This window comes from Odocoileus virginianus, chromosome 22 (assembly GCF_023699985.2).
Source record: "Odocoileus virginianus isolate 20LAN1187 ecotype Illinois chromosome 22, Ovbor_1.2, whole genome shotgun sequence".
Classification (NCBI taxonomy): domain Eukaryota; kingdom Metazoa; phylum Chordata; class Mammalia; order Artiodactyla; family Cervidae; genus Odocoileus; species Odocoileus virginianus.
Genome location: NC_069695.1, coordinates 2,908,458 through 2,934,953, shown reverse-complemented (window position 1 = coordinate 2,934,953; position 26,496 = coordinate 2,908,458). Strand labels below are relative to the sequence as shown.

The window sequence follows — 26,496 nt, the reverse complement described above, 5'->3', positions numbered from 1 at the left end:
GTGTACACACGTGCATATGCATATACACACGCGTACACACACACGGCAGGAGAAGTCTGGTGTTGGCTCCGGGCTGGGCCACTGCCCTGGTCTCTTCACAGAAGCTGAGCCCCACTCCTCCCCAGCTGTGGGAGGCGTAGTTTTGAGTCACAGATGGAGTCGTCCACACAGGTGGTTCTTCATGGCCATTTGGAAAGAAACCTATAAAGAGCCATTTTAATGACACCGTCGTACATCAGCGGAACTAGATTATAGGTTGCCAAGTCACTTCTCCATAGAAGGTAGAATGCACATTTGATTCAAATGTCATGTTCTCTACAACACTCCTAGTTTTCCGTAAACTGATTGGTCCTATTAACTGTGGCCCTATGAATGTAACCTAGTTGCTGGACTACTCTGCTGGAAGTCTCCCAGCTTTAGAGCTCAGTCCTGAGATTATCCATGACACATCCCAGTTATTTTTGTTTATTAGCCTCCCCATAAACCTCCTTTCCAGGGATACTATAACTGTAAAACTATCCTTAAGGTTTCCAGAATGGAGTTTTCCGAAGGCTTATCTGATTGCCTCTCCCCAAAAAAATAACTCGAGGAGGAGAAAAGCAGCAAATTCCATTTGGTATTCCATTCAGCCAAAACATGTTTGGCCCTCATGTAAACAACAGTAGGTCAAGGCTTGATAGCATGTATTTGGCCAGAAATACTAATTGACCACTAACTTAGGTCACAACTTGGGTTCCCCCTTAGGTCAGCCAAGTCCGTTGCCATAACGCCCACGTCAAAGGAGCCTGGAAATGGCTCTTTTGTGTTGGTGCCACAGCAAGAGGAGGAGGGCAGAGAGAGCTTTCAGCCACAGACAGGTTCATCTGTCTTTAATGCAGAAGGGTCCAGCCTGCATGCTGGTGTTTCTTCCGCTCTTGTTGTATCCCTGCACCTCCGTTCAGGATGCTACGTTGTCAGAGTCTTGAAATTACCATTACGGGACCTTGGGGACTTTATCTGGAATAACGTCAAGAAATATTTGCTGAGGCTTTAGCACGCAGTTGTCGTGCGGATACACTTGCCCTGCTGGGTTACTGTGTTTTTGAAATAAGTGTTAAGGCAGCCGCTTCAACTGAGACTCAGTCAGTTTTTGGGGTGTTTTTTTGGAATGTGCTGTTGAACTCATGAGGTAGGATATTAAGCCTCATTGCCTGCGGTCCCCAGATTCCATGGCAGCCTCCCTGATCATGCTTTTCAGTTTGAGGTTTCGCAGTGGGCTGGGGGACCGTCTTTGCCAAGGGGCATGTTGGTAGTGAACATGAAAAATGGGATGGACACGGGGAGAAGCTGGGCTGAGAGGTTAACATCATCAACCTCATCAAAAAAATACACCCTATGTATGCCCATGGCTGATTCATGTTGATATTTGGCAGAGACCAACAATTCTGAAAAGCAATTATCCTTCAATTAAAAAAAATAAATTTTAAACAAAAAAAGAAAAGAAAATATGCCTGGTGAAGCATCTGGAGGTTCAGAAGATCCTAATTAGGGAAGATGGGCCCTAAAGGGAGTGGCTCCCTTCTGTAACCACACGTAAGAGATTACTCCTGAGTCTAGGCCTCTTGTTTCTTTTACACTCGCCCAAGAGCCATGACTGCCGAGGCTTCTTGTTTCTGAGCAGCACCCCTGCCCCAGTTGCTGATCTTGTATGCAGCATCCGTACCTGCAGGACTTCCTGGGCAGCACCAACCTCAAACATCCTTCTCTTGGCTTTCATGAGTCATTGAGACATCCTGCTTTCCCAATATTTCTCCACCCTGCCTGCATTTCTCAGACTGCTTCTTAGAAGCCAAAAGATCACAGGACTCCTTTAGCGATCTCCTCTGGCGTATCCAAATCTAGTCCCTCTGTGCCAGACATTCTCTCTCAGCCCGGAAGCTGCCTGTGTTCCATTCACCTTCTAAAGAGACAAATCCCACATGAGAGGATGGGGGAAGTACAGCCTCAGCGGTCAGGTTCCTTGGGAGTTCTGGCCTGCCTCCTCCTGGGCTGGGGCAGCTGAGGTGTTCTGGTCGGTCACTGGTGTAAAAGGGGGTCTCATAGAAAACAGACTCTGCGTCTCACCCACTCCCCGACCCTGAAGGTTACATGGTATAAGGGCCCCAAGCTGTTGAAGAATTTAGGGATAAGCCAGGAGAACATTCCAGTGGCAGCTAGATTGAGGAAGAGATAGTCAGAGCATCCCTCTCAGAGATGATAACGTTTGACAGTTTGAAACATCTTTTAAGCTCTACGTGGTTTGAAGTAAAATTTGGTAACCAAACCAAACTGGCATCATCTTCTCCTTCCTTGTGATCACATTGGCAGCAGCCCTCTACGTTGGAGGCTACGTGGCCTGGAACAGAGTCCTGTGAGGTTTTGGCCCTGTAGCGTGGGTGGGGGTTCATTTCACCCTCGGTTTAAAGCTGTCGGAAACCTGTTGCTGTTTTCCGAACATTCAGTGTTTCCGGTACCACTAGAATTAACTCACTTTGTCTAGCAGAGCTAATCCTCGGGGTATGTATGACTTTGTTAAGCTGATCGAAAAACAAATGCAGGATATTCAGTAATGATGATTTCTTACACAAACAGCCATCAGTGGCCTATGTACACACCACGCCGGGCCTGCCTTCGGGCTGGGAAGAAAGGAAAGATGCTAAGGGACGCACATACTATGTCAATCATAACAATCGAACCACAACTTGGACTCGGCCTATCGTGCAGGTATGCGTTTGCCCTGCGGCTTCTGTCACAGGCGCTCAGAAGCCAGAATGTCCAGGACCCCCACGGTCCTGAGCTTTAGGTGTCATTCTGAGGAACCCACATCAAAAGAAAATCTTTTCTTGCAAATGCATTACTTTAAACATAACATTTGCCCAAGAAAGAATTCAGTCCCTGACTCAGTCTCTCCCTAGAGGGTCCACTTTATTTAAAAAAAAAAATGACCCAAAAGAGATTTTCAGAGGAAGAGCCCCTTGATCCCAACAGGTAGCATCCCTGCCAGCTCCCCCTTTTCTCTGAGGCTGGTTCTTCTGCCGGGCTCGTGATTCATTCTTTACTTCCCTGGAGTGTGTTTCCCCGTCCCTCGCCCACCCCCGCCCCCATTATTATGTGTGGTCGTCTCCTCCACACTGCCCACAGGCCAGACCTCTCGTGACCACTGGCCTTGCGGTCACTGGGCCCACACCCGCGCAGGGAGCGCCTCGCACGCCGCTAACTTGTGTTTGCCTCCAACGTAGCTCGCAGAAGACGGCGCATCGGGATCCACCACAAACAGTAACAACCACCTAATCGAGCCTCAGATCCGCCGGCCTCGTAGCCTCAGCTCGCCAACAGTAACTTTATCCGCCCCGCTGGAGGTGAGACGGCTACTCGGCTCCCCACCCCTCCTCACCCCCTCTTCTGTCTCCGCCCTGGGCAGGCGCGGGGCGGCCGCCTCCCTCTCCGGCCGTCGCTGTGCTCGTGGTGAGGTCTCACTCCATGCTTCCCACCCCCTGGACTCTCGTTCCGATTCTCACTGTCACGGGGCCGTGGCCACGGCGACCCTCTGCTGGATGGGGCTCCTCTCTTCCGAACTTTCTCCATCCTTGTGTTCCGCTCCTTGCCGCCTGTCACCTCATGAGACGCACATAACAGCTCTTTCCAATCTCAGTGCTTCCGCTGAGTTTTTACACACAGCTGTCGCTTCGATCATTCTTTCTCCCTCCCTACTGTAGGGTCTTCCATTGTGTGGGCCTCGTGTTTCTGACGCGTGTCTGCATCTCTGAGTCACCGCTGGGCATCCGCTTTGCGCTCTCCTGTTTGTGTGGTCTTAGCAACATCCCTTAATATCATAATAGCCGGAGACTAAACCTTTGACGCTGTAAACGTGATGGGCATCTTAAAGTTGGCTGTGGGCCGCTCTGTGCCCGGGTTTAGGAGGTTGAAGATTGGTATGGGGAGATACCTCCTCCAGGCTGTGATGTGGATGTCCTGGTTAACAACTGTGCGATCCCCGGTGGTGGTCTCCATTGATAGAGCTTTTTTTCTGCTCCAGAAATTGCCAGTCCGTCTCCATTAGACTGTGAGCTCATTAAGAGCAGGGGCACGTTTTTCTCCACCTTCTGTAAAATCCCCATCCATAATGGTTACTACCGAAAAGTATCTGGGGGTATGTACCGAGCAGCTATCAAAGGAGCGTGGTTATACTTACTTAATATTGTTGTGTATTGGACCAACAGGAAAACATCATAGTTAGATTGTTTTTTAAAGTAAGCAGATGACAGAAGCAGGGTTTTTTTAGGCGTTTCCCCCTGGTCCCCGTTCAGAGAGGAGCATTCCCTGACCCCCGGGGATGTGATGGCCCTCTGAACCAGCACGTGATGAGAGTTCTAACGCTCGTTGTTATTCCTTAGGGCGCCAAGGACTCACCCGTACGTCGGGCTGTGAAAGATACCCTTTCCAACCCACAGTCCCCACAGCCATCACCTTACAACTCCCCCAAACCACAGCACAAAGTCACACAGAGCTTCCTGCCGCCCGGCTGGGAGATGAGGATAGCGCCCAACGGCCGGCCCTTCTTCATTGACCACAACACAAAGACCACAACGTGGGTAAGGCCGCTGCTTTACTTGGCTCCACTTCCATCCCAGGGTCTGGCGCCCATCCCTTTATCTCCTGACTCAGCATCCATGGTGCTTGCTGAGAAGTTTCCTGGCGCCACAGCGTGTCCTCTGGGGGTCTCCTGAGCCTTCACCTCTACTCCGCACGTGGGGGCTGGGGGGTGGGTGATTTACAGGCAGGGACTCACGGCCATCCCGGGTATTGATGCCGTTTCCTCAAAGCGCTCATGGGAAGCTCCAGTGTTGACAGTTTACTGTGTTTTGGGAAAAGGTAGTACTCCATATTGCTGGAATTTTGATGTTGTTGCTTCCTGTCTTAGGATGCTGTAACTTTATTGGGAATTCCAATCTTTTTACAAAGAATTTTTCTGTGTCACTTTCTTTTTGCATTTGTGTTGCCAGTACCCATCTTTGTTTTCATTTGATGTGTCCTTTTAGTGTTTATAGTTTGCATCAGATAAGTCTTTTACACTCCAGTGCTGTTACATTCTTTTAATCATAGGTTAGGAGACTTTGTAAATTTGATAGCTCTTTCTTGTGAGCATCTTGTCACAGTTTTTTTTCCTTAATCACAGTACTCATCCTTGTTCCCCTGAATCATGCACGAGGGAGAATATGTGTGTTGTATTAACTTAGGGAAAAATGAGATTGTTGAAAAGGGCGTATGCGTGTCTTTACATTCCTCTGTTCACCCTTTCTTTCGGGCAGTCAGTGGTGGCTTATTAAAGGTAGCATAGAGTTCTTTTTAAAGTCAGTGGTGTTCTTCTACTGTTTCACCTCTAGGCCAGTAGTTAACCTGAAGTGGGTCCTCAGGTTTCTGACTCTTCCTGATGCTCCCAAAGGTTTGTTTTCCTTCCTGCCCCTTATATCCCCAGCTGACTATCCAGGTATGGAGTTGGGCTCAGTCTTTCTATGTAGAACCGATGATTACATGAAATCTAGTTGAGTTTTGGTGATTGTCACTGGCCCTGGCTCTTTGGTCTTGGACCAAGAGTCAACACATGCTTTAAATCCCCACTTCCAGTGAAGACACCAGATACACCCAGTTGCTAGAACAGCAGCATCATGTGAAGGGAGCCCTGGACCCAAGTGACCTGGAGTGTCATCTACTCTCTGCCCTTGGCGTGATGGCAGTTCAGTCCCTTGAGAATTGGATTAGGTTCTCTCAGGTCTCACGGATCATGGTACGGTGTGTCTTCACGAGGACATTCTTAGCACTTGGGGCAGGACTGTGCTTGTTACTGCAGGACATTTAACATCCTTGGCCCCTGCCACTGAACCCTAATAGCCACTGCCTCTCCCCCACCCGTCATACTGAGAACCCCAGAAGCCCCCAGGTGTTTCCCAACACCCCTCAGTGAGAACCACTCCAATTTTGAAGTAAAGGAATAACCTGCAAAGAGAATTTAAAATTCAGATCTGGTAGCATTCATTTGGTAAACTCATCACTACTTCTCAGACTTGTGATAAATAGCGGTTTCATCTGAAGATAAGATTACAGGTTTGTGGCAACAGGAGAGTAATAGATAGGAAGCTCCTTGGGAAATAGTGATAGAGATTGGTTTTAAAGTCTTTTTTTTTCCCCCTCAGGGACGTAGAACCTGTAGCAGTCCTGCTACTGAACCCATTTCTACTTGGCACAGCATTGCTGGGATTTCAGTTCCTCAGCCAGAAATGGGAGCTCCAAAGATAGGAGTAAATACTGTAAAAGTAGATGGATTAGTATATGGAGCCACTGTGGCTTGCCAACATAAGCTATGACTTTAGTAATTTGAACTAGCTTAGTAATCAAATCCCCTAACCTTTCCACAGCCTTTTACACCACAACTGCAGTGCAATCGCAGCTGGGCAGATTCTCTTTTAAACAGCGCCCGCTTTGTTTATTGCCTGCATTGTTGCTGAACGAAACCCAGTGTGAATTTCCCATCGCCCCTTTCTACCAGCTACTCGTGACGCACTGATTTTTCAAATTTCAATTTGTTAAAACAACGTTTCTTCGTGGCTGCTGTCGTGAAAACCCTGAAGGTAGCACCAGAGAATTCCACCAGCCGCCACCAGCCCTCCCCACTCGGCACGGATGTCCTAACGCAGCTGCGTTGCCCCCACTAAACAAAGGCCATCTGCAGCGCTGACGGCGGAGCACGCGCTCTGAACGCGTGTTTAGTCTGGCAAAAGGTGGAGGGATGGGGAGAAACAGGAAGATAATATTCGGCTTAAAACCTGTGTTGGGTTGCTTTGGGGGTTGCTTTTTTTTTTTAAAGAGAGAATAGCTATTCTTAGATTTGAGCATTATCATAAAAGAGAGAAAAACAGCTCAGACAGGTCGAGAGGGATGAGAATGGACGTCTCCCTCTGCACCTGGTGTGGTCTCGAGGCCTGCACTGACCAGAAGCTTCTCCTTTGAACACATTGACAGAGGGGCCTTCCCTTTGCTTCCCTGGGGTGGTACTAGTGGTAAAGAACCCGCCTGCTAGTGCAGGAGATGCAGGTTCAATCGCTGGGTCGGGAAGATCCCCTGGAGGAGGAACGGGCAACTGACCCCAGTGTTCTTGCCTGGAGAATCCCATGGACCAAGGAGCCTGGTGGGCTACAGTCCATAGGGTCGCAGAGTCGGACACACGCACACACACACCGTTTGAGTCTCGTTATAAAACACGGCCTCTTGCACTCACAAATCACGGAGGCAGCGCGCCAGCCTGCTGTAGGGAATCAAGTCAGACACGTCAAATGCGCATCTCTTGGTCCCCACCCGGGTGGGGCGCTGTGGATCTCGGGAAGACCCCCAGGGAGGTGCGAAGAGATTACAAGAGGCTTCAGTGTCTCCGTTCCTTCTGCTGAAGAAGCAGCTCAAAGCATGTGTGTAAGAACATATTTATGTCTTTCACAAGACAAAGCATTGGCTTATTTCTGTAATAAGAAAGATTATACCTTAATTAAGTTTTAGGCTTGTTTTCTTTTCTACCCAGGTCCAGACTAATAAAGTCACTCTAGTCCAGGCCTGGTGATTGCTCCCTTCCAGGCTGGAAAAAGCACCACTGTGTTTTTAACCAGCCAGCGTGCCCTTATTTTATCTATTTTTAAATAAGTCCACTAAGAACTTGCAGGTTAGGGGAGACATGTGGGGTCTTAGTTCCCCAACCAGGGATTGAACCTATGCCCCCTGCCTTGGAAGACGAAGCCTTAACCACTGGACTGCTAGGGAAGTCCGTGAAACCTCTTTTTTTTTTTTTTTTATGTTGATCTTTGCCTTCTGTTTAAAAGCCCTTTCAACTGTATTTGAGGGAAACAGTTGTGAAATACTGATGTGATTGTGAAGGAGGGCTCTTCCTGTGCTGAGGCAAGGGAGAATGGCCCAGCACACGTCATGTGGTTCATTCTTTCACATTCGCCTTGTCCGAGACCTCGCTAGGATTCCGGCTGACTCTCATCCCTCAGGTTGTCCCAGGTCTCATGGGCCCTGCCAGCTGCCCCCTCTGTCGGTCAGGGGAGTCCGTAGGAGGGTGGTTCCTGGGCCCCGTAGGCTGAGTCCACAGAGCCTGACGGATGGCAGCTACTGGCAGTATTTTGATTTTTGTTGGTATAATAAAATCATGTGACCCAACCTCCCCCGACCCCCCACCCAGGTGCCTCCAGCCCTCACATTCTATGAGTTCCAGGTTTCCGTGCCAGGCCATTTCAGCAGACCTGCCTGTGAGACGGAATTTATTTTATTCTTCATGCTTTTTCCCCCCATCCCTGGTTAGTCACTTTTGTTTAATTGCAGTTGTTTTTTGTTTGTTTATTTTATCTTCTTTCAATCAGCAGCTCTTTGCCAGAAGAGCGGGTTGTCTTTCGCAGTAGCCTGTGTGTGTAATTACAAGCATGGAGCATCCAGGAGCCCCAGCCTTGTGATCCCAGCCTCAGACTTTCTCTGAATTGAGCATCATCCAGGGCTGTGGGGGGCCCGGGGTTCCCCACAATGGGAACATTACTTGGGCCAGCTCACAATTAGCCTTGGATGTGTTTGGTGGAGGTCACTATTCTAAGGTTTTTCTCTTTCCATGACAAAGCAGTTACAGATGTTTACCAGATGATCAGCTTTTTGGACCTTCTAAATCCTAAAACTATTTGTATATCAACTTACGCTGTAGGTGTTCCAGTATGCTATAGAATACTGGAATTTTTTTAGGCCTCTGATTATGCCTTCAAAAGGTTCAAGATCAATTTCCATCAAAAACTGCTAATATGATTTATTGCTTCAATAACAGTTTGCTTATAGCTGACAGAAAGCACAGGTTGATTTGTATGTGTGTGATTTTTCTTGTCGTTCTTGCCAGCCCCCTAAATCTGTCACTTTGTTATTACCTGGTGATACTAACGGTTTAGACTGTTCATTTGGGAGAAACATTTTTAAAGCTTTGTCGAGGTATCATGCACATCCCATACAATTCACCCATTTAAAATATAGCTCGGAATGATTAGAGCGTCACACACGTGTGCGGCCATCACCATCATTGGTTGTAGGACATTTCCATCCCACCAAAGGAAACCCCATACCCATTAGCAGTCACGCGCCATAATCCAGGAGATGTTTAATACAGTCTTGGTATATAGTCATATGTAACTTCATATCTCCAACCAAAAGTGAGTTTTATTATTTTCCCAATTTTATACCAACTATTTCATTTTCTTGCTGACTTGGGAAAGTGCTGAGACAGAAAACCTTTTAGTAATTTTAAGAGCAGCAAAGGCTTTAACATTATTGAAATACAGGGTTTTTTGGGTTTTTTTTTAAGATTTTAGGATGACTTTTTGTTTTTCTATTAGGCTTATTTGGTTAATAATGTTATCATTTTGTTTTGTAGTCTTTTGCGTTTAAAAGATTATCATTTTGTTTTCTAATCTTTTGAGTTTAAAACAGGGATTCCCTAGGTTGCCCTGCATTTTTAATTGGGTCTGTATAAGTGAAGGGGCAACTGCTAGACTCTAAACCAGAACCTCTGTGCAAGTTCTTGTTCTCTGTGAGACTCAGTTTCCTTGTCTAAGGGAGCAGCCCAACCTCCTAGCAAGGTAGCTGCAGGATCATACATCTGACTGCTCTTTGTAAGTTATAAAGCATGACCCAAGATGTCAGGGCATGTATTTCTCTTTCATTGGTTCTGTGTGGTATTGATAAAGCACATCCCTTAAGAAAAGTATTTTGTGAACTTTTAAGATCTAATTTGTAGAACTTGGTCAAGAATCCCAGTGAAGTTCTCTGCCAGGGCTGTGACTTGATGAGATGTTGCCAGCTAAGCCTGGGGCAGTTCATGACTGGGCAGTCAGACCAGACTCAGATTTCCAGCTTTAGCTGAAGAGAGGGTGGGAGGCAGCAACAGCGACTCAAGTGCTGACGGAGAGGCTGTTGCTAGCAGGCTAGCTGCCCTCACCCCAGAGCTCAGGGTCCATGGGGAGCTGTACAAACCCGTGTCCCCACCCCCCTCCTGTGGACTAGAGCCTCATCTTCACCAGCATCCTCCACCCTGGTTTCCATGGTGACATCACTGCTGGAACCCTCTTGCGCTTCATCTGCTCCAGGTCTTGGGAAAACCTGTTACTTCTTACTCTCTTCCTTTCATCGAGGACAAGGAGGACGAGTGGAATCGTTTTTGAGAGCCGGGGTGTCAGGCTTCCTACACCGAGGTGGGATCCTCATCCCCGCGTACAAGCAGCCTGGTCGCTGTGGAGCACACAGCTCCCGACGGGCAGGACCAGCGCGGCTCACGGACAGTGACACCTAACATCTTCTGCCTTTTGCGTTTTTCTTTCAGGAAGATCCACGCCTGAAATTTCCAGTACACATGCGGTCAAAGGCATCCTTAAACCCCAACGACCTTGGCCCTCTGCCTGTGAGTACACTGGAGACGCGCGGCCAGTCTGAAATGTTTACTGAGTCGTGGGCTCAGTGTTGATAGGGAAGCCCTGTGATCTCCTTGTCCCACTGTTTTGAGTCCCCTTTGGTCTGTGAGTTCTTAATAGAGTCAGTTTACTCAGTTCACACCGCACATAGCTCTTCTGAAAGAGGTGTCGGAATGGCCGCCCTCTCGCTAGCGGAAGGTACACCTGGCCGCTAGGATGTTCGAGGCTTTCTCTGCAGGTGGCGAGTTAAGCAGCACACATTTATTTTGTAACTTAGCAACCATTGATTTCCATCCATACTGCTGATTTAGTCATAGGAATAAAAATATTAAAAACTGTGGGAGAAAAAGGCATAAGTAATTGCAGAAGGTTTCTCTAAGTCCTTTATCCTGCAGATTCTCCCTTGTCGATGACTGTTTATAAATCTAATTTTTTATCAGTTCTCTTTTGGGGCCTGAGTGTGAGAAAAGCAATTCACTCCCAAGTTAAATTTTGAATGAAACCTTCTCCATGCTTCTTGATCCACCCACCCACCGCCCAATTTTTAAAAAACCCTTACAGGGGCAGAAAGGTGGGGAGTGGTGCCCACTCCAAGACTACTTTAAAGTGGAAAGGTGCTGGAAATTTTTTTGGAGATTGTTTCCCAAGAACCTTACTATTGCCTGCTGTATGGTATTATATACACAGCCAAATTTGAAGCTCGAAAGATCAGGGTGAAGTCTTTATTCATCAGGTTATACCAACATCCCACACTCGCCAAATGTTGGGTTCTAGGGTTTAAATGGAAAGAGCCCAGAGGAGAGACTGGAGAGAGGGTTTAGAAGGTGAAAGATGGCAGACTATCTAGGTCTACTGGATTCTAGACTTCAGTAGCACGTGGGCACGGTCCAGATAATGAAGGCATACCAGCCTGACCTTAGAAAAATTATCCAGATCTGTTGGTTCCTGAGTAGTGAGAGTTTACAACAGAGAATTGCCATATTAGATTGTTCAGCCACCTCATGACATAGATATAGCATCCATCTCTCACATTTTATATCAGCCTTCCTGCTCCCTTTACTACTCAATAAATACACAGTGAATTAAATGAACTATTCAACCCCAGGCTCAACTATCTCACAGTGTGCTGGAATTTCCCTTTGAAACTTTTGAAATAAGAACCCCTGTTCCCTGTTCATCATCCAGAGAGTGCAGCTGAGACTATAGAACATGTGCTGAAGTTCATTTGAAGTGTTTCCATTTCATTTATTCCTTATGGAAAGATGTACCCCAGGGGAGAAGGTGCCCTCGAGTCTCCAGCGTTTGCCTTTGATTTTGGAACTGCCAGCTAATGTTTGTCTTCTGTCTCTCTTCCCCTGATACCAGCCTGGCTGGGAAGAAAGGATTCACTTGGATGGCCGGACGTTCTACATTGACCACAGTAAGTAGGCGCGGTCACGGGCATGCAGTGGGGACGAGGGTGCCTCAGACATGACGGTGAAAGCCGTGTCATCTCCCTCTCCATCCAGGCAGCCAGGTGCTGTGTGGCGAGGACGGTGCCAGAGACTCGGTGCCACCGTACGGTACTGTCCATGCCCCGCGTTCGCTTGAGGCAGCCACCCCAGTTTGACCTTGTGACCTGTTAACTTTTTTTTTTAGTTAAAATGTTTTTTCCAATTGACGACCCCTTTTGTGCTTTTAATAAATACACTCTGGTGATAGAAAATAAGATGAGAAGTGATGTTCAAGTCAGAAATCTATGGAATGAGCAGTGCTTGAAGCAGCCGTCACATTTTTTTAAACTCTGCCTTCAGGGGTCTCGTGGCAAGATGCCCGCTCTGACTTATTTTCTATTCACAGCATGTCTCCCTGCGCCCAGCACACTAATACAAATGCAGTTCTTTCCTTGAAATTGTAGTACATTTGCTGCAGACATTTACTCCAGCTCCTGTGAATAAACGTGTGGTGTCTTGTGCCAACTAAAAGTTAAACTAATAAAGGTTTGCTTTTAGGCATTAGCTTTGTGGTTTTCTTTTTTTTTTTTTTTTCCTCCCTGTTGGAGTGACATTTTCTCCATGGGATCATATTTGTATATCCCTTAAACCTTCTGAAAATGTATGTTAAAAAGAAGTCTTCAGGTAGATTTAAAGTTCATGTATATGTGTGATCTGATAGTATTTTGATCCTTCTTTTCATTTGGTTCATAAATGTGAGCAGTAAGTCTACACCAGGTTGCCTAGCCCCACATTTTCTTCAGTTCAGTAGCTCAGTCATGTCCGAGTCTTTGTGACCCCATGGACCGCAGCATGCTAGGCTTCCCTGTCCATCACCAACTCCCAGAGCATGCTCAAACTCATGTCCATCAAGTCGGTGATGCCATCCAACCATTTCATCCTCTGTCGTCCCCTTCTCCTCCCACCTTCAATCTTTCCCAGCATCGGGGTCTTTTCCAGTGAGTCAGCTCTTTGCATCAGGTGGCCCAAGTATTGGAGTTTCAGCTTCAGCATCAGTCCTTCCAATGAATATTCAGGGTTGATTTCCTTTAAGATTGACTGGTTGGATCTCCTTGCAGTCCAAGGGACTCTCAAGCGTCTTCTTCAGCACCACAGTTCAAAACATCAATTCTTCTGTGCTCAGCTTTCTTTATAGTCCAACTCTCATATCCATACGTGACTACTGGAAATACCATAGATTTGACTAGATGGACCTTTGTCGGCAGAGTAATGTCTCTGCTTTTTAATATGCTGTCTAGGTTGGTCATAGCTTTTCTTTCAAGGAGCAAGCATCTTTTTAATTGTAGCCATGAAATTGCAGTGAATCTGCAGTGATTTTGGAGCCCAAGAAGATGGAAGTCTGTCACTGTTTCCATTGTTTCCCCATCTATATGCCATGAAGTGATGGGACCAGATGCCGTGATCTTAGTTTTCTGAACGTTGAATTTTAAGCCAGCTTTTTCACTCTCTTTCACTTTTCATCAGGTTTCTCACATCTTCTTACCTCGTTGCACTGGTTAGTTGAGCACCTTGCTGAGCTGACTGGGAAGTCTGGCCTGAGCCCTCCTGCGGGGGAGTCTGTGGCTGTCTCAAATCTCAGACCCCCTTCCCGGGTTCCTGAGCCACCCATGCACAGTAGAGAGAACTCTGCTTTGAGGCGCAGGAGTGAGAGGGGCTTTTATCAGTCAAGTTAAACAGAAAGCCCAGCAATTCAGGATTCAATCAAAATAGAAGTCCAGGGTGTGTTTAGGGATGTGTCTTACCCTTGGTCAGAATTAGATAGTTTAAGGTACATAGGCCTCATTTTTGTCTTTGACCAGTAATCTGACTTCTGCCTACTTCCCAGTTTTAGTGAGCATAAAATTGCTGCCATAAGTGCTTTAAAATATGTGTGTCCTCCCACTTTTCCCCTTAATATTCTATTTATAATTCTGCTGTTTCTTAGCATAATTTGCTTAAAATAGTCACACCCCTTTTTCCCATTAAAAACAAAAGACAGTCTTGTTTGATGTTTTTTTGTGCATTACGGTTTCACTTTTCAAAGAGAGGTATGAGTAATAATGACCATTTTATTAAAACAAAGGCTTAACCGATGGCACGACCTTGGTCTTTTGCTCAGAAAGGACCTCACATAGCATTGTGGCTGTGTTCCGGCTGGTAGTGTGATGCCAGGTCAGCCTGAAGAAAACTTGTCCTGATGTCCTGCAAGGCCCCAGGAGCAAGAGCAGCGCAATTGCAAAGGGCTGTACTAGGATACATTAGGAATATGAAAAATCATGGTCTGGTTTTCTGGAGGCGTGCATAGACCTGATGAAGTAAATGCTTGACAAGTGGTGACTCGGCTGGCCAGTGGTGGCAATGTTGTTAGGAAGTTGATGCCCGTGGTTAGAAAGCAAAGAGAACTTGGCTTGAGAGGCATCAGCAGAATGGTGCCTCCAGCCTCAGGCCTGCCCCTACTCCTGTTTGCAGAAGGTGAGGTGAGGTCACTCGGTCGTGTCCGACTCTTTGTGACCCCATGGACTGGGGCCTGCCAGACTCCTCCATCCATGGGATTTTCCAGGCAAGAATACTGGAGTGGCTTGCCATTTCCTTCTCCAGGGGAGCTTCCTGACCGGGAATCAACCCTGGGTCCCCTGCACTGCAGGTGGCCGCTTTACTCTCTGAGCCCGCAGGGCGGCCCCTGGTTTGGAGAGGGTGGACCCTTGCTAAATGCCTGGGCGGTTCCTCATTCTTTCAGCCCCTCCAAGCTCCACTCCGACATTCCCCGTTCCTCTTCCCAGACCACACAGCACTCGGGAGCCTCCCCTTGTTCACTCCTGGGACTCGGACAATAGGATGCAGACCACGACGGAGCCTGGCTGGCCTGGGCGCTGCCGGCGCGGTGTTTGCAGCACTAGTGGTAGAGAGCCTGCCTGCCAGGGCTGCAGCCGCTAGAGGCGGGGGGCAGTCCCTGGGCTGAGAAGATGCCCTGGAGTAGGAAACGGCAGCCCCTTCCAGTGTTCTTGCCTGGAAAACTCCATGGACAGAGGAGCCTGGCGGGCTGCAGTCCATGGGGGTCACAAAGGCTCAGACACAACTGAAGCAACTTGGCACGCACACATGTTAGCTGGTAGTGTAACATTTCTGCCGTTTCTCCCTAATTTGTCAAGGTTTATTCAACGGGAAGCAGTAAAGAGGTACATATCAGTGAAACAGAGCTCCATTCATATGCCTTTCTGAACAAAAGAAACCAAAGTCTAATCTGTGAAAAATGCAGCATAGCTGTTTTCTTTTTAAGACACTTGGTCAGGTTCTTTAAGACACGAAGAACCTCTCCAAAATGGGTTGAATTACCTGGAATTTCCTTACCTTCCAAATCAGTCTCTCCTTCTAAACACTTTTCCTGAATCTTAGTTCCAGCAAAATCCAGCACCTCACTTTGTTCTGCTGCTGCCTGCTGGATAAGGACCAGGCCATCCCGCCACACCACGGGACTGTGAGAGCAGGCATCTTGGGAGGTGCTCAGTCATCCGTCCTCCACTTCTCTGGGGCTCGTGACCGCTCACTGACTGTAGGAGAGAGCAGTGCGCTTGTCTGCTAATCCATTAGGTTTTTTATTTTCTGCTTCATAAATTCTTGAGAAGTGAGACATATTTAAGATTAAAAATCTTAAAGATTTAATTTCAGAAGAGCATGAATACGCAATACTAATCTCTTCAGAGTCCCCAATTGATTTGGCTGACATTTATCAGATTGGGCTTCCCAGGCGGCTCAGAGAGTGAAGAATCTGCCTGCAAGGCAGGAGACCTGCATTCGATCCCTGGATCGGGAAGATTCTCTGGAGAAGGGAATGACAGCCCACTCCAGTATTCTTGCCTGGAGAACTCCACGGACAGAGGAACCCTGGTGGGCTACACAGTCCGTGGGGTCACAAAGAGTCGGACTGGACTGAGGGACTAACACTTTCACTTTATCAGGTAGTTTGTGTGTTTCAGGCCAGTTGTAAAAGGTTAAGGCAAGGTCTTGAACTGAAGCCTACCTCTCTCAGGAATTGTACAGTTCTTCTTAAAGACCTGAGGTGCCCAGGTGCTGAGTACGTGCCCAGCAGGAGCTTATTTATCAACGCAGAGCTAGAAAATAAAATTCCAGGGGTGCTCTAGATCTCGTCTTAGTCTGCCTACAGTCGTACCGCACCCATTGGTGGTGGTGGTGGTTAGTCAGTAAGTCGTGTCCAACTCCTGTGACCCCGAAGGCTGTAGCTCGCCAGGCTCCTCTGTCCATGGGATCCTCCAGGCAAGAATACTGGAGCAGATTGCCATTCCCTTCTCCCAGGTATCTTCATGACCCAGAGATCAAACCCAGGTCTCCTGCATTACAGGCAGATTCTTTACTATCTAAACCACCAGGGAAGCTGTACCAAACCCATTAATGGTATCTAAATGGACTAAGTTTCATTCTTCTACTTCATTCTTGCCCCCTTTATTTGAAATATTGTGGCTCAAAGAGAAAAAGCAAGTTTAGGTTCAAACGTTTCAGTACCGAATGGGTTAACTGGCCACCGACATTGTTATCTTGATAATTCTTAAGTGCAAAATTGATGATTATGATAACCATACAGAACTGTGTGTGGTTCTGAAAGCTTAGACTATTTTAAAAAGGAGTTTGTTTTCGCCATCCTCTTCATTTGGTCATTAAAAAAAAACCCAGGCTCCTGTTGCGTGCTGGGAAATGTGTTCAGCAGTGGAGAGGAAGCCGCAGAGATGAGCAGCGCTCAGGCCCTGTCCGCCTTGGGCTCAGCTTGAGTAGGTCGGGAGTGCCAGGAGGTATTTAAGTGCTGCCTTAGAGGAGTGAACCTTCTTCTGTCCAAGTGCTGGGCTCCAGTAGGGGGAGGGAGGCTGCAAGGGGTGACTTTTCCAGTAGATCCAAAATAGTGAGTGAGGTTTAGTCGGGCACGCCCAACAGAGAGGTTTCAGGAGGGAGAGAGCGGGTGGCACTGTGATGAGAGAAGCACAGTGGGCTTGCAAGCCGCCGGCAGGACACAGGGTCAGGCTCAGAGGGAGCCTGCCAGGGCCGCGGCTCGGTCCCTTCTGCAGCCAGACCGGAGCACCAGAGGGGCCATCCAGAAGGGACTGACATGGCCAAATCCGTTCTCTCCAAAGAGTCTCTTGGCAGAGCTGTAAAGGCTGTTCTGAACAGGGGTGAGTGAGCCTGAGGCCAGGGAAACCTGAAGAGTGTGGGGAGAGGCGAATGCCCCACAGAGAAGCCTTTTCAGCGAGAGGTGGGACCAGGGGTGACCGCCGTGCTGAAAGGTTGAGGACGGGGGTGGCAGGTTCAGATTTGAACCAGGAATGGATCGCGATGCTGTTAATGAGGAAGGCAAGTCTCTGTGAACCGCTTTGGTGTTGGAAGATTATGGCTTTGACTCTGGCAGAGTTGGGTTTGAGGTGTTTCCCATGGGAAGTCCAGGTGCTGGTATCAAGGATGACAGCTCAGAGTTCCCATCTGGACTGATCAGGAGTTGTCATATGTAGGTAGCAGTTCATTTATTTTCTGCTTGGATAATGGCGCCCAGTCTATATTATAGTCCAAGGCAGTTTTTACTCAGCTGGATTTTTCCTTTATTTAGTTTTCTTTTCTCTTGTTCCCCATCACAATAGCAGCTCTTACTTTCTGAAAACTTATGTTTTCAAAGTAAGAAACCCAAAAATGCCTTTTACTTCCATCAGCGTTCTCTAAAACATTGAAATATTTCATGTAACTTTTCTATCGAATTGTTAGAATCTGCAATTGTCATGTGCTTTGGTAGCTTTATTTTAAAACTTTACCACTGCTCTGGTTACCATACCAGACTTCAAAAAATTCCTGGGATAGTCATTGAAACCAAATATTTTAGTTATTCTTGTCAGTCCACTTACTAAGTATACCAGAAATAGAATATTCTTCTCAGACCAGTAATTTCCCTTTTTTAAAGCCAGCTTAGATTTCCTGAAACTCCATTTCCCCTCCCCATATCTTTCATGACAGTCCATCCCTGCCTGCCCCCTCAACACACACAGCAATCCATAAAGTCATTTTAATTAACATGTGCTAAGTCACTTCAGTCGTGTCCAACTCTTTGCGACCCCAGGGACCGTAGTCCACCAGGCTCCTCTGTTTATGGGTTTCTCCCAGTGAGAATACTGAAGTGGGTTGCCATTTCCTTCTCCAAGGAATCTTCCCCACCCAGGGATTGAACCTGGGTCTCCTACATTGCAGGCAGCTTCTTTGCCAAATGAGCCAAATGCACAGTCACCAATCCCAAGTGATCCAGGTAGCTATCTTGTGTTTCCACCTCTACCATTGAAACGGTGGTGTAGGTGCCAGTGACCAGTCTTGTTGACACTGACTCGTGTGGGAGAAAGAGCGACTTCTCTCCAGCTCGGCCGGAAGGGGATCTTTCCTCCGGTATCCTCCTCTGCTGTATTCAGTTCTCAGTTTTTTAGCTTGCCGTAGCTGTTTTGATTTTTGTGTGCATCTGAGTGAAACATGTAATGGATTATTCATTCGTTCAGCATAGGACTTTTCATCAAAAGCAGTTTGCAGCACCAAAAATAAAGGGAATGGTATTTGAAATGAGAGAAAAATCATGTCTCCATGTTAACCTTGGGGGTACTAAGACTTTTTTATGCCTTTTTAAAAATTAAATGAAAATCAAGATCAAGTTATAAATCCTTGAAGGAACAGGGGTTTATAATTGAAATTCCAGCAGATTGTTTGTCAGGAAGTGTGAATAAATGGTTTCACTTTAGTTGTGCATTTTTGATTGATTGTTTTTAACTAGACAGTGTCAGAGGTGCCTATTATTCTGTTCTAACCCTGAAATACTAAGCTATTTATCTTTGGGGGTCAGGATGGGGAACTGAGCAACTTTTGGAAAATCCAGAAATAACTCTTTCTAAAACATTTTTAACATTAAATAGATTTGAACTAATAAGCTTTTTTATTTATTTTTAATATTTTCAGATAGCAAAATTACTCAGTGGGAAGACCCAAGACTGCAGAACCCAGCTATTACTGGTCCGGTCAGTATTCTAAAGTTCTAACTCTTCAGTCTGCTATTTTGGTTGCGGCTAAGCACATATTTCTTGTATATTCCTGCCTACCTTGACTACCAAGGGCCTGACTGGTGTCCTTGAGAAATTTAACATCACTCCCATCTCCTCCTCCCTGGAACTTCTGGGTGAGACGTTGATTGCTGCATTTGCCTTTTCACAGGGCTTTCAATATAAAGGAAGAGAACGTGATTTACTAGTGGTAACAAAACTAAGCTTTCTCTTTTGTATTTTATAAGAGGGTAGATTAAAATACAGCAATCAAAATATCCTCCCTTCCTTTTTATATGAAGCAAAACCTTGTCCTGGATTTATAGAGTTTTGACATTTCCTGAGGCCACAGGTAGTATATGCATGCTAATAAATTTAAATTGGATTCTGAACCTCTTCCAGCTCTAAAAACATGCAAAGGTTTGGGTGAGATTGTAGCTGAGCTCCAGAGCTGGTAGAGTTAAGAATCCTTGTTTCTGCTGACCCACTAATAGTCCCCTCATGTGTGTTCATTAGGAAGATAGCCTACCTGTCACTCAGCAGTTAAGAAGTACCTGGTTTCAGACCCCTGGGTGGAGTCTGGAATAGGCCACAGTGATTACAGGGAATGCAGCAGTCTTTTGTCAGTGGTTATGTAAGTGTAAGGAGAGAGACTCTTTTTGCAGGAACTGTACTGGAGTCAGCAGAAGATTACAAATTGGGGAATCTTTTAAAAACTAGAGGAGCTAAAGGAAGTAAAGTTTGTTACACTGAGTGCTGAGCTAAGAGACCATAGGTGTATTTCAGATACCAGTTTTGGGGACTTCACTGGTGGCCCGCTGTTTAAGACTTCACCTTCCAGTGTGGGGAGCGCAGGCTCAGTCCCTGGTCGGGGAGTGAGATCCCACGTGGCCTCGAGACCAAACAACCAAAACATACAACAGACTCAATAAAGACTTTTAAATAGTCCACATCAAAAAATCTTTCTAATACTAATTTTGTGACTTTAATCTGATTCAGTTCAAATCATGTTTTGAATTCTGTGTCCATTTGAAAACTTAGACAATAATACAGGGCAAATGCACGTTTCTGCCTGACGTCCCTTTAGCTACTTGTTGGATTTGTTCAGCTGCTTTGCTGCTGGTTAATGCAAAATACCGAGCAACACTTGTGTCAAAACAGACGTCAGGTTCTCTTCATGCAGCTTAACGAAAACACCTGCCTCACTGCCATGGGTTCCTTTCGATACATTCACAGTCACAGTAAGTCAGAGCAGTATTTCCCCTTAACAGAAACACCTGCCTCACTGCCATGGGTTCCTTCTGATGTATTCACAGTCACAATAAGTCAGAGCAGTACTTTCCCTTCTGCATCGTGAGAAACAAGGTAAATTCAAGAAACGATGCTGTTTTTCAGGCAGCAGGGGACTTTTGACATAACTCTGAAGCCTTTTCAAGTATCTATCAATTACTGATCATCTGTCTTCATGCAACATTGTTAGTTCTTATTCATTACTACTGGAAATTATTTAGCATCATAAATCCAGATAGATTTGCCGTGAGGAAAGATCTTTGTTTCTTTATTTTCTAATAAAAGAGACTTGTTTCCTCTTTTATTATAGGTAGTGGTATCTCTGTCAGTGAGAGCATGTGTATTTAGGTATCATCACCTTAGTGTAGATAAGTGATTTTTGTTTTAATTCAGTTCTAAATTTTGGGGAATTTCCACAATGATTTCTTTCTGTCCTTAGCTTATAAATTATTTAGAATAAACTTTTTAGTTTCTAAGAGTTTGGGAGGGTTTTTACCTCTTTCTTACTAATTATTGTCAGAGAGTATTGTCTGTGGATTATTATTAGATATCTGAAACTTCTTTGGAGGCTTGACCATTTTTTGTTACTGTTCTTTTTGTATTTGAAAAGAATGTATATTCTGTCTTTACTAGGTATAGAGTTCTTTATATGCCTGTTAGATCAAGTCTGTGGTGTTCAAAGTATACATTTCCATCATGACTTTCCCCAGCTTTTCAAGTGTAATTGAGTCAGTTGGGTCAGAATCTCTCATGATGATTGTGGCTTTGTCAGTCACTGTGTTCACTCTGCTTCACTAGTATTTGCTTAATATATCTTTTCTGTCTCTTCTTACTTTCTGTTGGACTGATAGAGTTATTTTCTCTTTCTATACTTGCTTGGAAGTTGTATTTTCTCTTTCTGTTCTTTCAGTGCTCACTTTAAAACTTTTAACCAACATACTTGACTTAATGTCAAAATTAATCACCCTCTCTCTCTCTCTTCCTGGATAATATACAACTTTGGGGAACTTTAGCGCTGTTCTTCTAAAAAGAAATGATGCAAATGAACTTAACTTACAAAACAAAAACAGACTCCCAGACTTAGAGAAAAAACTAATGGTTACCCAGGGGAAGATAGAGTTAGGGACATATACACACTGCAGTGTTTAAAATGGATAACCAGCTCGGACCTACTATGTAGCACAGGGACCTCTGCTCAATGTTTTGTGGCAGATTGGAAGGGAGGAGAGTTTGGGGGGAACAGATACTTGTGTATGTATGGCTGAGTCCCTGTGCTATTCACCTGGAGCTATCAAAGCTTTGTTAATCAGCTATACCTTAATATAAAATAAAATTAAAAATTTAAATGCTGTTCTTCCCAGTCCCACTTTCCATTGTTCGAGGGAATTTTAAAACTGCTTTATGTTTAAACTTGCCAAGTGAAAGTGAAAGTCACTCAGTCATGTCTGACTCTGCGACCCCATGGACTATACAGTCCATGGAATTCTCCACGCCAGAATACTGGAGTGGGTAGCTGTACCCTTCTCCAGGGTATCTTCCCAGCCCAGGGATCAAACCCAGGTCTCCCTCACTGCAGGCAGATTACCAGCTGAGCTAGCAGGGAAGCACCAAAAACTTGCCAAATAATTGTTAACATTTTCTTTTTTTTTTTTTTTAAGCTGTCAATGCTTGTTTACTTACATATAATCAAATTTCTTTGTCTACCCTTGGTTCTTGCATTTACTTTTTCCCAGGTTAAGTTTTCTCCTTAATGAAGTTTAACCTCTACTTCATGACTCTAAAACTGTCGCCTATAGATCAACAGCATCAGAACCATTCATAAACTTATTAGAAATGCACATTTTGAGGTCCTAAACCAGACCTACTGAAAATCAGCAACTTTGGTGTGGGCCCTGCAGTCTGTATTTTAACACACCCCCGCAAGGATTCTGATGTGCACCCAAGTGTGAGAACCTCTGCTTTGCCAGCAATCTCAGTGAGAGTGTGAGAGAGAAGGGGCTTACTTGCCTGTCTGTCAAATGATAGTTTAGCTGACTGTAGAATCCTTGGTCAACAGTTACTTTCCTTCAGTACTTTGGAGTTGTTTTTTTTGTTTTTTTTCCTCTCTTCCAGCCTCCATAATAAGTTTGTTGTCAGTCTAATTGTCATTTTTTTGATGAGGAAATCTCCAGTGATTTTTAATTTTTCCCTGTCTTTAATTTTGTACAATTTTATTATCATGAATGTAAGTGTAGGTTTCCTTTTATGTATTCTACTTTAGATTCGTCGTGATTCTTCCTTATGGGGATTGCATCTTTCCTTTATCTGGGAAAGTTCCCCACAGTTATTCCTTTGCATATTGTACTTCCATTTTTATTATCTGTATCAGCAGCTCATATTAGGTATTTGATTCAGTTTCATATTCTGTCTTATTTCTGAGCTTGTCCACCTTCTGTCTGTCTTATTGCCATGTTGCGGGCTCAGCTCTCCCAGTGAATTACCTTTGAAGCTTTTTATCATCTACTCTGTATCAGTGCATTGTGTCAATATTTCAGTGACTGGGTTTAATTGCTCAAAGTTCTGCTTGATCTTTTTAAATTTGCTTGGCCCTTTTAGTTACTGTTACTCTGTCCTGTTCTTTCATGTATTTTTCTACCCATACTTTTAAATCATCATTCTTAGAATACTTAGTTCATAGCCTCTTTTATATTTATTCTCATCTCGGGTCTTAGTGGTTTTAAATCTCTCGCTTGTCATGTCTATAGACTCTCTCAGGGGTAGGTGATTGTCTAGTTCAGTGTATAATTTTTTTATTTTTAAGTGTTTGTGTACTCGTCTTTTTTTTTTTTAATCTTACAGGTCTTTCATATGTCCTGAACTGTATTTTCTGTTAACTGTTTAGTTTATGTTTACACACCCTTAGTTACTCTAACTATGGGCCTGATACTCACTCTGGTGGACAGACATGGAGTCTTGAGTTTATTAGAGGTCTGGGTTTGTCTATTATTTTTCTCCCAGTTATGATCCTGGACAGAAGGTAAGCTTCCTTGCAACTTCCCCAGGCCTGTGGGTGGAATTTTCTTGTATGCTTCTCAGACGAGAGTCTTGTGCAGGGAGCTGTGTTCTGGGTCATGCAGACTGTAGGCCATGTTCCATGTCCCCATGTGAGGATTAAAAACTCAAGCCCAACTGCCAAGTCTGGGTCCAAACCCCAGTTTTCTAATTTTGAGTCTTTCTGCCTATCTGGCACCTAGAGTTTCTTTTTCCCAAGTTTTAAAAATGTCTGCATACTGTCAGGGAGGAGACCCTTCTGTGACATTACTGTGCTTCGGTATGCTCTTGGTATGACAAGCATCACCACTAAAGGCCCTGGAAACGTGAAGTGCTGTTCATACCTGCTTCTCTTAAGAACACTGTCTCATGCTTGTGTAATGCTTTGTACTTACTCAAGAACTTTATATAACCAACTGCTTTGAAACTCACAGCAGTCCCGTCAGGATGGTAGGGAAGAAGTTGTGATTCCCAGTTTCTCAGAAGCTACTTGTGTTGCTAAAAGTTAAAGTCTGGGTCAGAATCCAGGCTGGAGCCTCAGCTCTCCTGGCCCCACCGACTTCTCTGTCAGGCCCGGGCCCTTCTCTGCCAGGAGCTCCAATGTCAGCAGTGGACAATGATGGCATGCAGATGCTTAGAACCCACATAGACAGTGTCAGGTTTTCATTTTCTTCAAAAAAGAAAGCTTATTTAATAGAGGGCAGCTTTAATCAACAGATACATTCATTTTTTAAAATACCCTTATTTAAAAGTTATGTTCTGTATAAGAAAATAAGATGCCAGATTTTCACGAGAGAATAAATAGTTTGGCCTGTCCAATACAAGAAACGTAATTCTCTTCAGAGGCTGCAGTGAATGGATATCTTTATCCGGGTACGTTGTTGGAATCCTTTTAGGAGAAGGATATAAAAAGCCATTGTAAAAAAAAAAAAAAAAAAAACTATTGTAAGAATGACCCCTAGAGAGAAAATACGAGTATTAGAGGAGGAGGAAGATTTCTTAGCTTTCATGCATCACCTCCTCAGGAGGAAGAGGCCAGAAATATCTCTGCACTGATTTCCACCCACAGCTAGTCTGCAGCTAGCAGATTGTGAGCCAGTCGGGGTGGAGGTACCATGGGCTGAGGGCAATGCTTTGAAATACATTCCTTGGGAAACTTGTCATTTAAGACTGTCGGACTTGCATACACAGTGATGAATGTTCAAGCCTTTTTTCAGTGTTTTCAGATGAGGAAACAAAAAATAATTGCTGGGAATGACATTTGGGGAAATGGAAGAGCCTTACAATTTGACTAGTTGAGTCCTTCCACTTTACTGTGCAAGAATTCAAGATTAGAGAGGTTATATGACAGAGCTAGCTGGTAGGGAATCTGTCCTACAAATCTGGGCTTCTGAAGCTGGCGTGAAACCATAAAAGGAAATCTTTTTTTTTTTTTCCCAGCTTAATTTTCTTCTATCACAGTTAACCATACCTGAGAACCTCAGACAAATACTTTTCCTTTTTGACACTTTGCTTTCTTTGAGATCTCACTATTCCTGTCATGGTTTGTTCCGTCCTGTCACTCTCATTTCTGCTCAGGTTTCTCTTTCCTGTGCCGCCTTCCCCAACCGTCTCATGTAAGAGGAATTCTATCATTTTCCTGCCTTACATTTAGTTATTATATTCATTTAGTTTTTATTGCCTGTTGCTCACAGTAGCTTCTAAAAAAGCTACAGAGCAAAAAGCATGATAATGTCTTTATTGGCTTAGTTCAGACCATTGTATCCATTTCCTTATGCTGGTGGTTGTCCAGATGGTGATAAAACCTCTACCTTTTCTGGAAGCGGAATTCATACATTATTTCATCAGACTGTCCAAAAGAAATGCGATATATAGTCATGTCTAATGTTCAGTGGAGAAGCAAACAAAGACTGGCTTAAAAACTAAAAACAAAGAACAAACCATAGGTAGTATAGATGGTCTGTTTTTTAAATTGAAGTATAGTCAATCTGCAGAATTGTGCCAGTCTCCACCATACAGCAGTGACTCAGTTATACACACACTGAGTGTATGTACAACTATGTATATATAGTTACATATATATTAAACTATATATGACTTACACCAGGACCTTGTTGTTTATCGTTTCTAAGTGTAACAGTTTGCATCTCCCAACCCCAACCTCTAGTCCGTCTGCCTCTCCTCCTCGACAGCCAGTTGTCTTCAGAATGCTCTTAAGACACATAAATGTAATGTCTTTTGCTCTTGAATTACAGAGCAGAATACTGGCATGATCACGGTTTTCTGTGACAGCAGCTACTTGTTTCTGTTTTGGCCTAGTTACTGTCTGTGTGACCATGTCTTACAGCAGTACGAAGGGAAGAAACTCTTGCTCTTCATTTCCTCTCTTTCTGGTCAGGAATAAGTGTGGCTGAAGCATAGGGTTTGGAGTCTGGAAACCCTTTGCAAAAGATTAATATATTTCATTAATGCAGCCCAAAATGATACCAGCAGAAGTATTCTTGCCCAGACTCACACTATGCTCCAGAAAGCAATGAGTTGTTCTGAGTGTAAGGCTGTCACAGTTTTGTCCGTGTATGTGCAAAAGCCAATCCTTTCTGCTTCAGAAAAAGAATTGTAAGCCTTTTCAACAGCTTGAAGTCAGGGCTCTCAGATACTGTAAGCTACCTGACAACATAACAAGTAAGGAATATTTGAATGACAGTATAAAAATGTTACTGCTTTACCTGAAGAGATCCCAGAGCTTGTGAATAATGTTAGCTCAGTTACTGAGCTCACTCCTGAGGGGTCATCCCTCTGCTCCTTAGACACAGCCTTCCAGATTTAAAGAGATCCTTGCCCATGACCAATAAACAATCAGCTCCTAAAATGAGGATGTTTCCAGCATGCTGTCTACTCAGTTTTTTATTCCTTGACAAGAGAATCAGTTCACTTGCCTTTCTGCTGTTAACTTTTTCTCCCAAAGATTGTTAAAGCTCAGTTAGTCTTTTCTGAATGACAGTGCAGCTCATTTGGAGTTGAGTGTTAAAATATATGATCACCAATAACTTATCTAAACTACAATCAATAAAAAGATTACAATGCACCTTGATGCATATTCAGACAAAAGTCACATGGAAAGTCTATTTAGTTTATGTATAATATCTC

General features: G+C 44.8%; 1 protein-coding gene across 13 annotated transcripts in view; it reads left to right on the top strand.

The window, feature by feature from the left end:
* NEDD4L (NEDD4 like E3 ubiquitin protein ligase) overlaps nt 1–26,496 on the top strand; it is a 363,454-nt gene that overhangs the window by 304,468 nt on the left and 32,490 nt on the right. For 7 of the 13 annotated variants that reach the window (XM_020912661.2, XM_020912699.2, XM_070452460.1 and 4 more), the window contains 7 exons: nt 2,611–2,742; nt 3,258–3,377; nt 4,413–4,610; nt 10,409–10,486; nt 11,862–11,916; nt 12,005–12,058; nt 18,950–19,008. In XM_020912661.2, coding sequence (XP_020768320.2) covers nt 2,611–2,742; nt 3,258–3,377; nt 4,413–4,610; nt 10,409–10,486; nt 11,862–11,916; nt 12,005–12,058; nt 18,950–19,008 — 696 coding nt within the window. The remainder of the gene's footprint in view (nt 1–2,610; nt 2,743–3,257; nt 3,378–4,412; nt 4,611–10,408; nt 10,487–11,861; nt 11,917–12,004; nt 12,059–18,949; nt 19,009–26,496) is intronic. The other 6 variants (XM_020912709.2, XM_020912682.2, XM_070452457.1 and 3 more) reach the window with 3 other exon arrangements.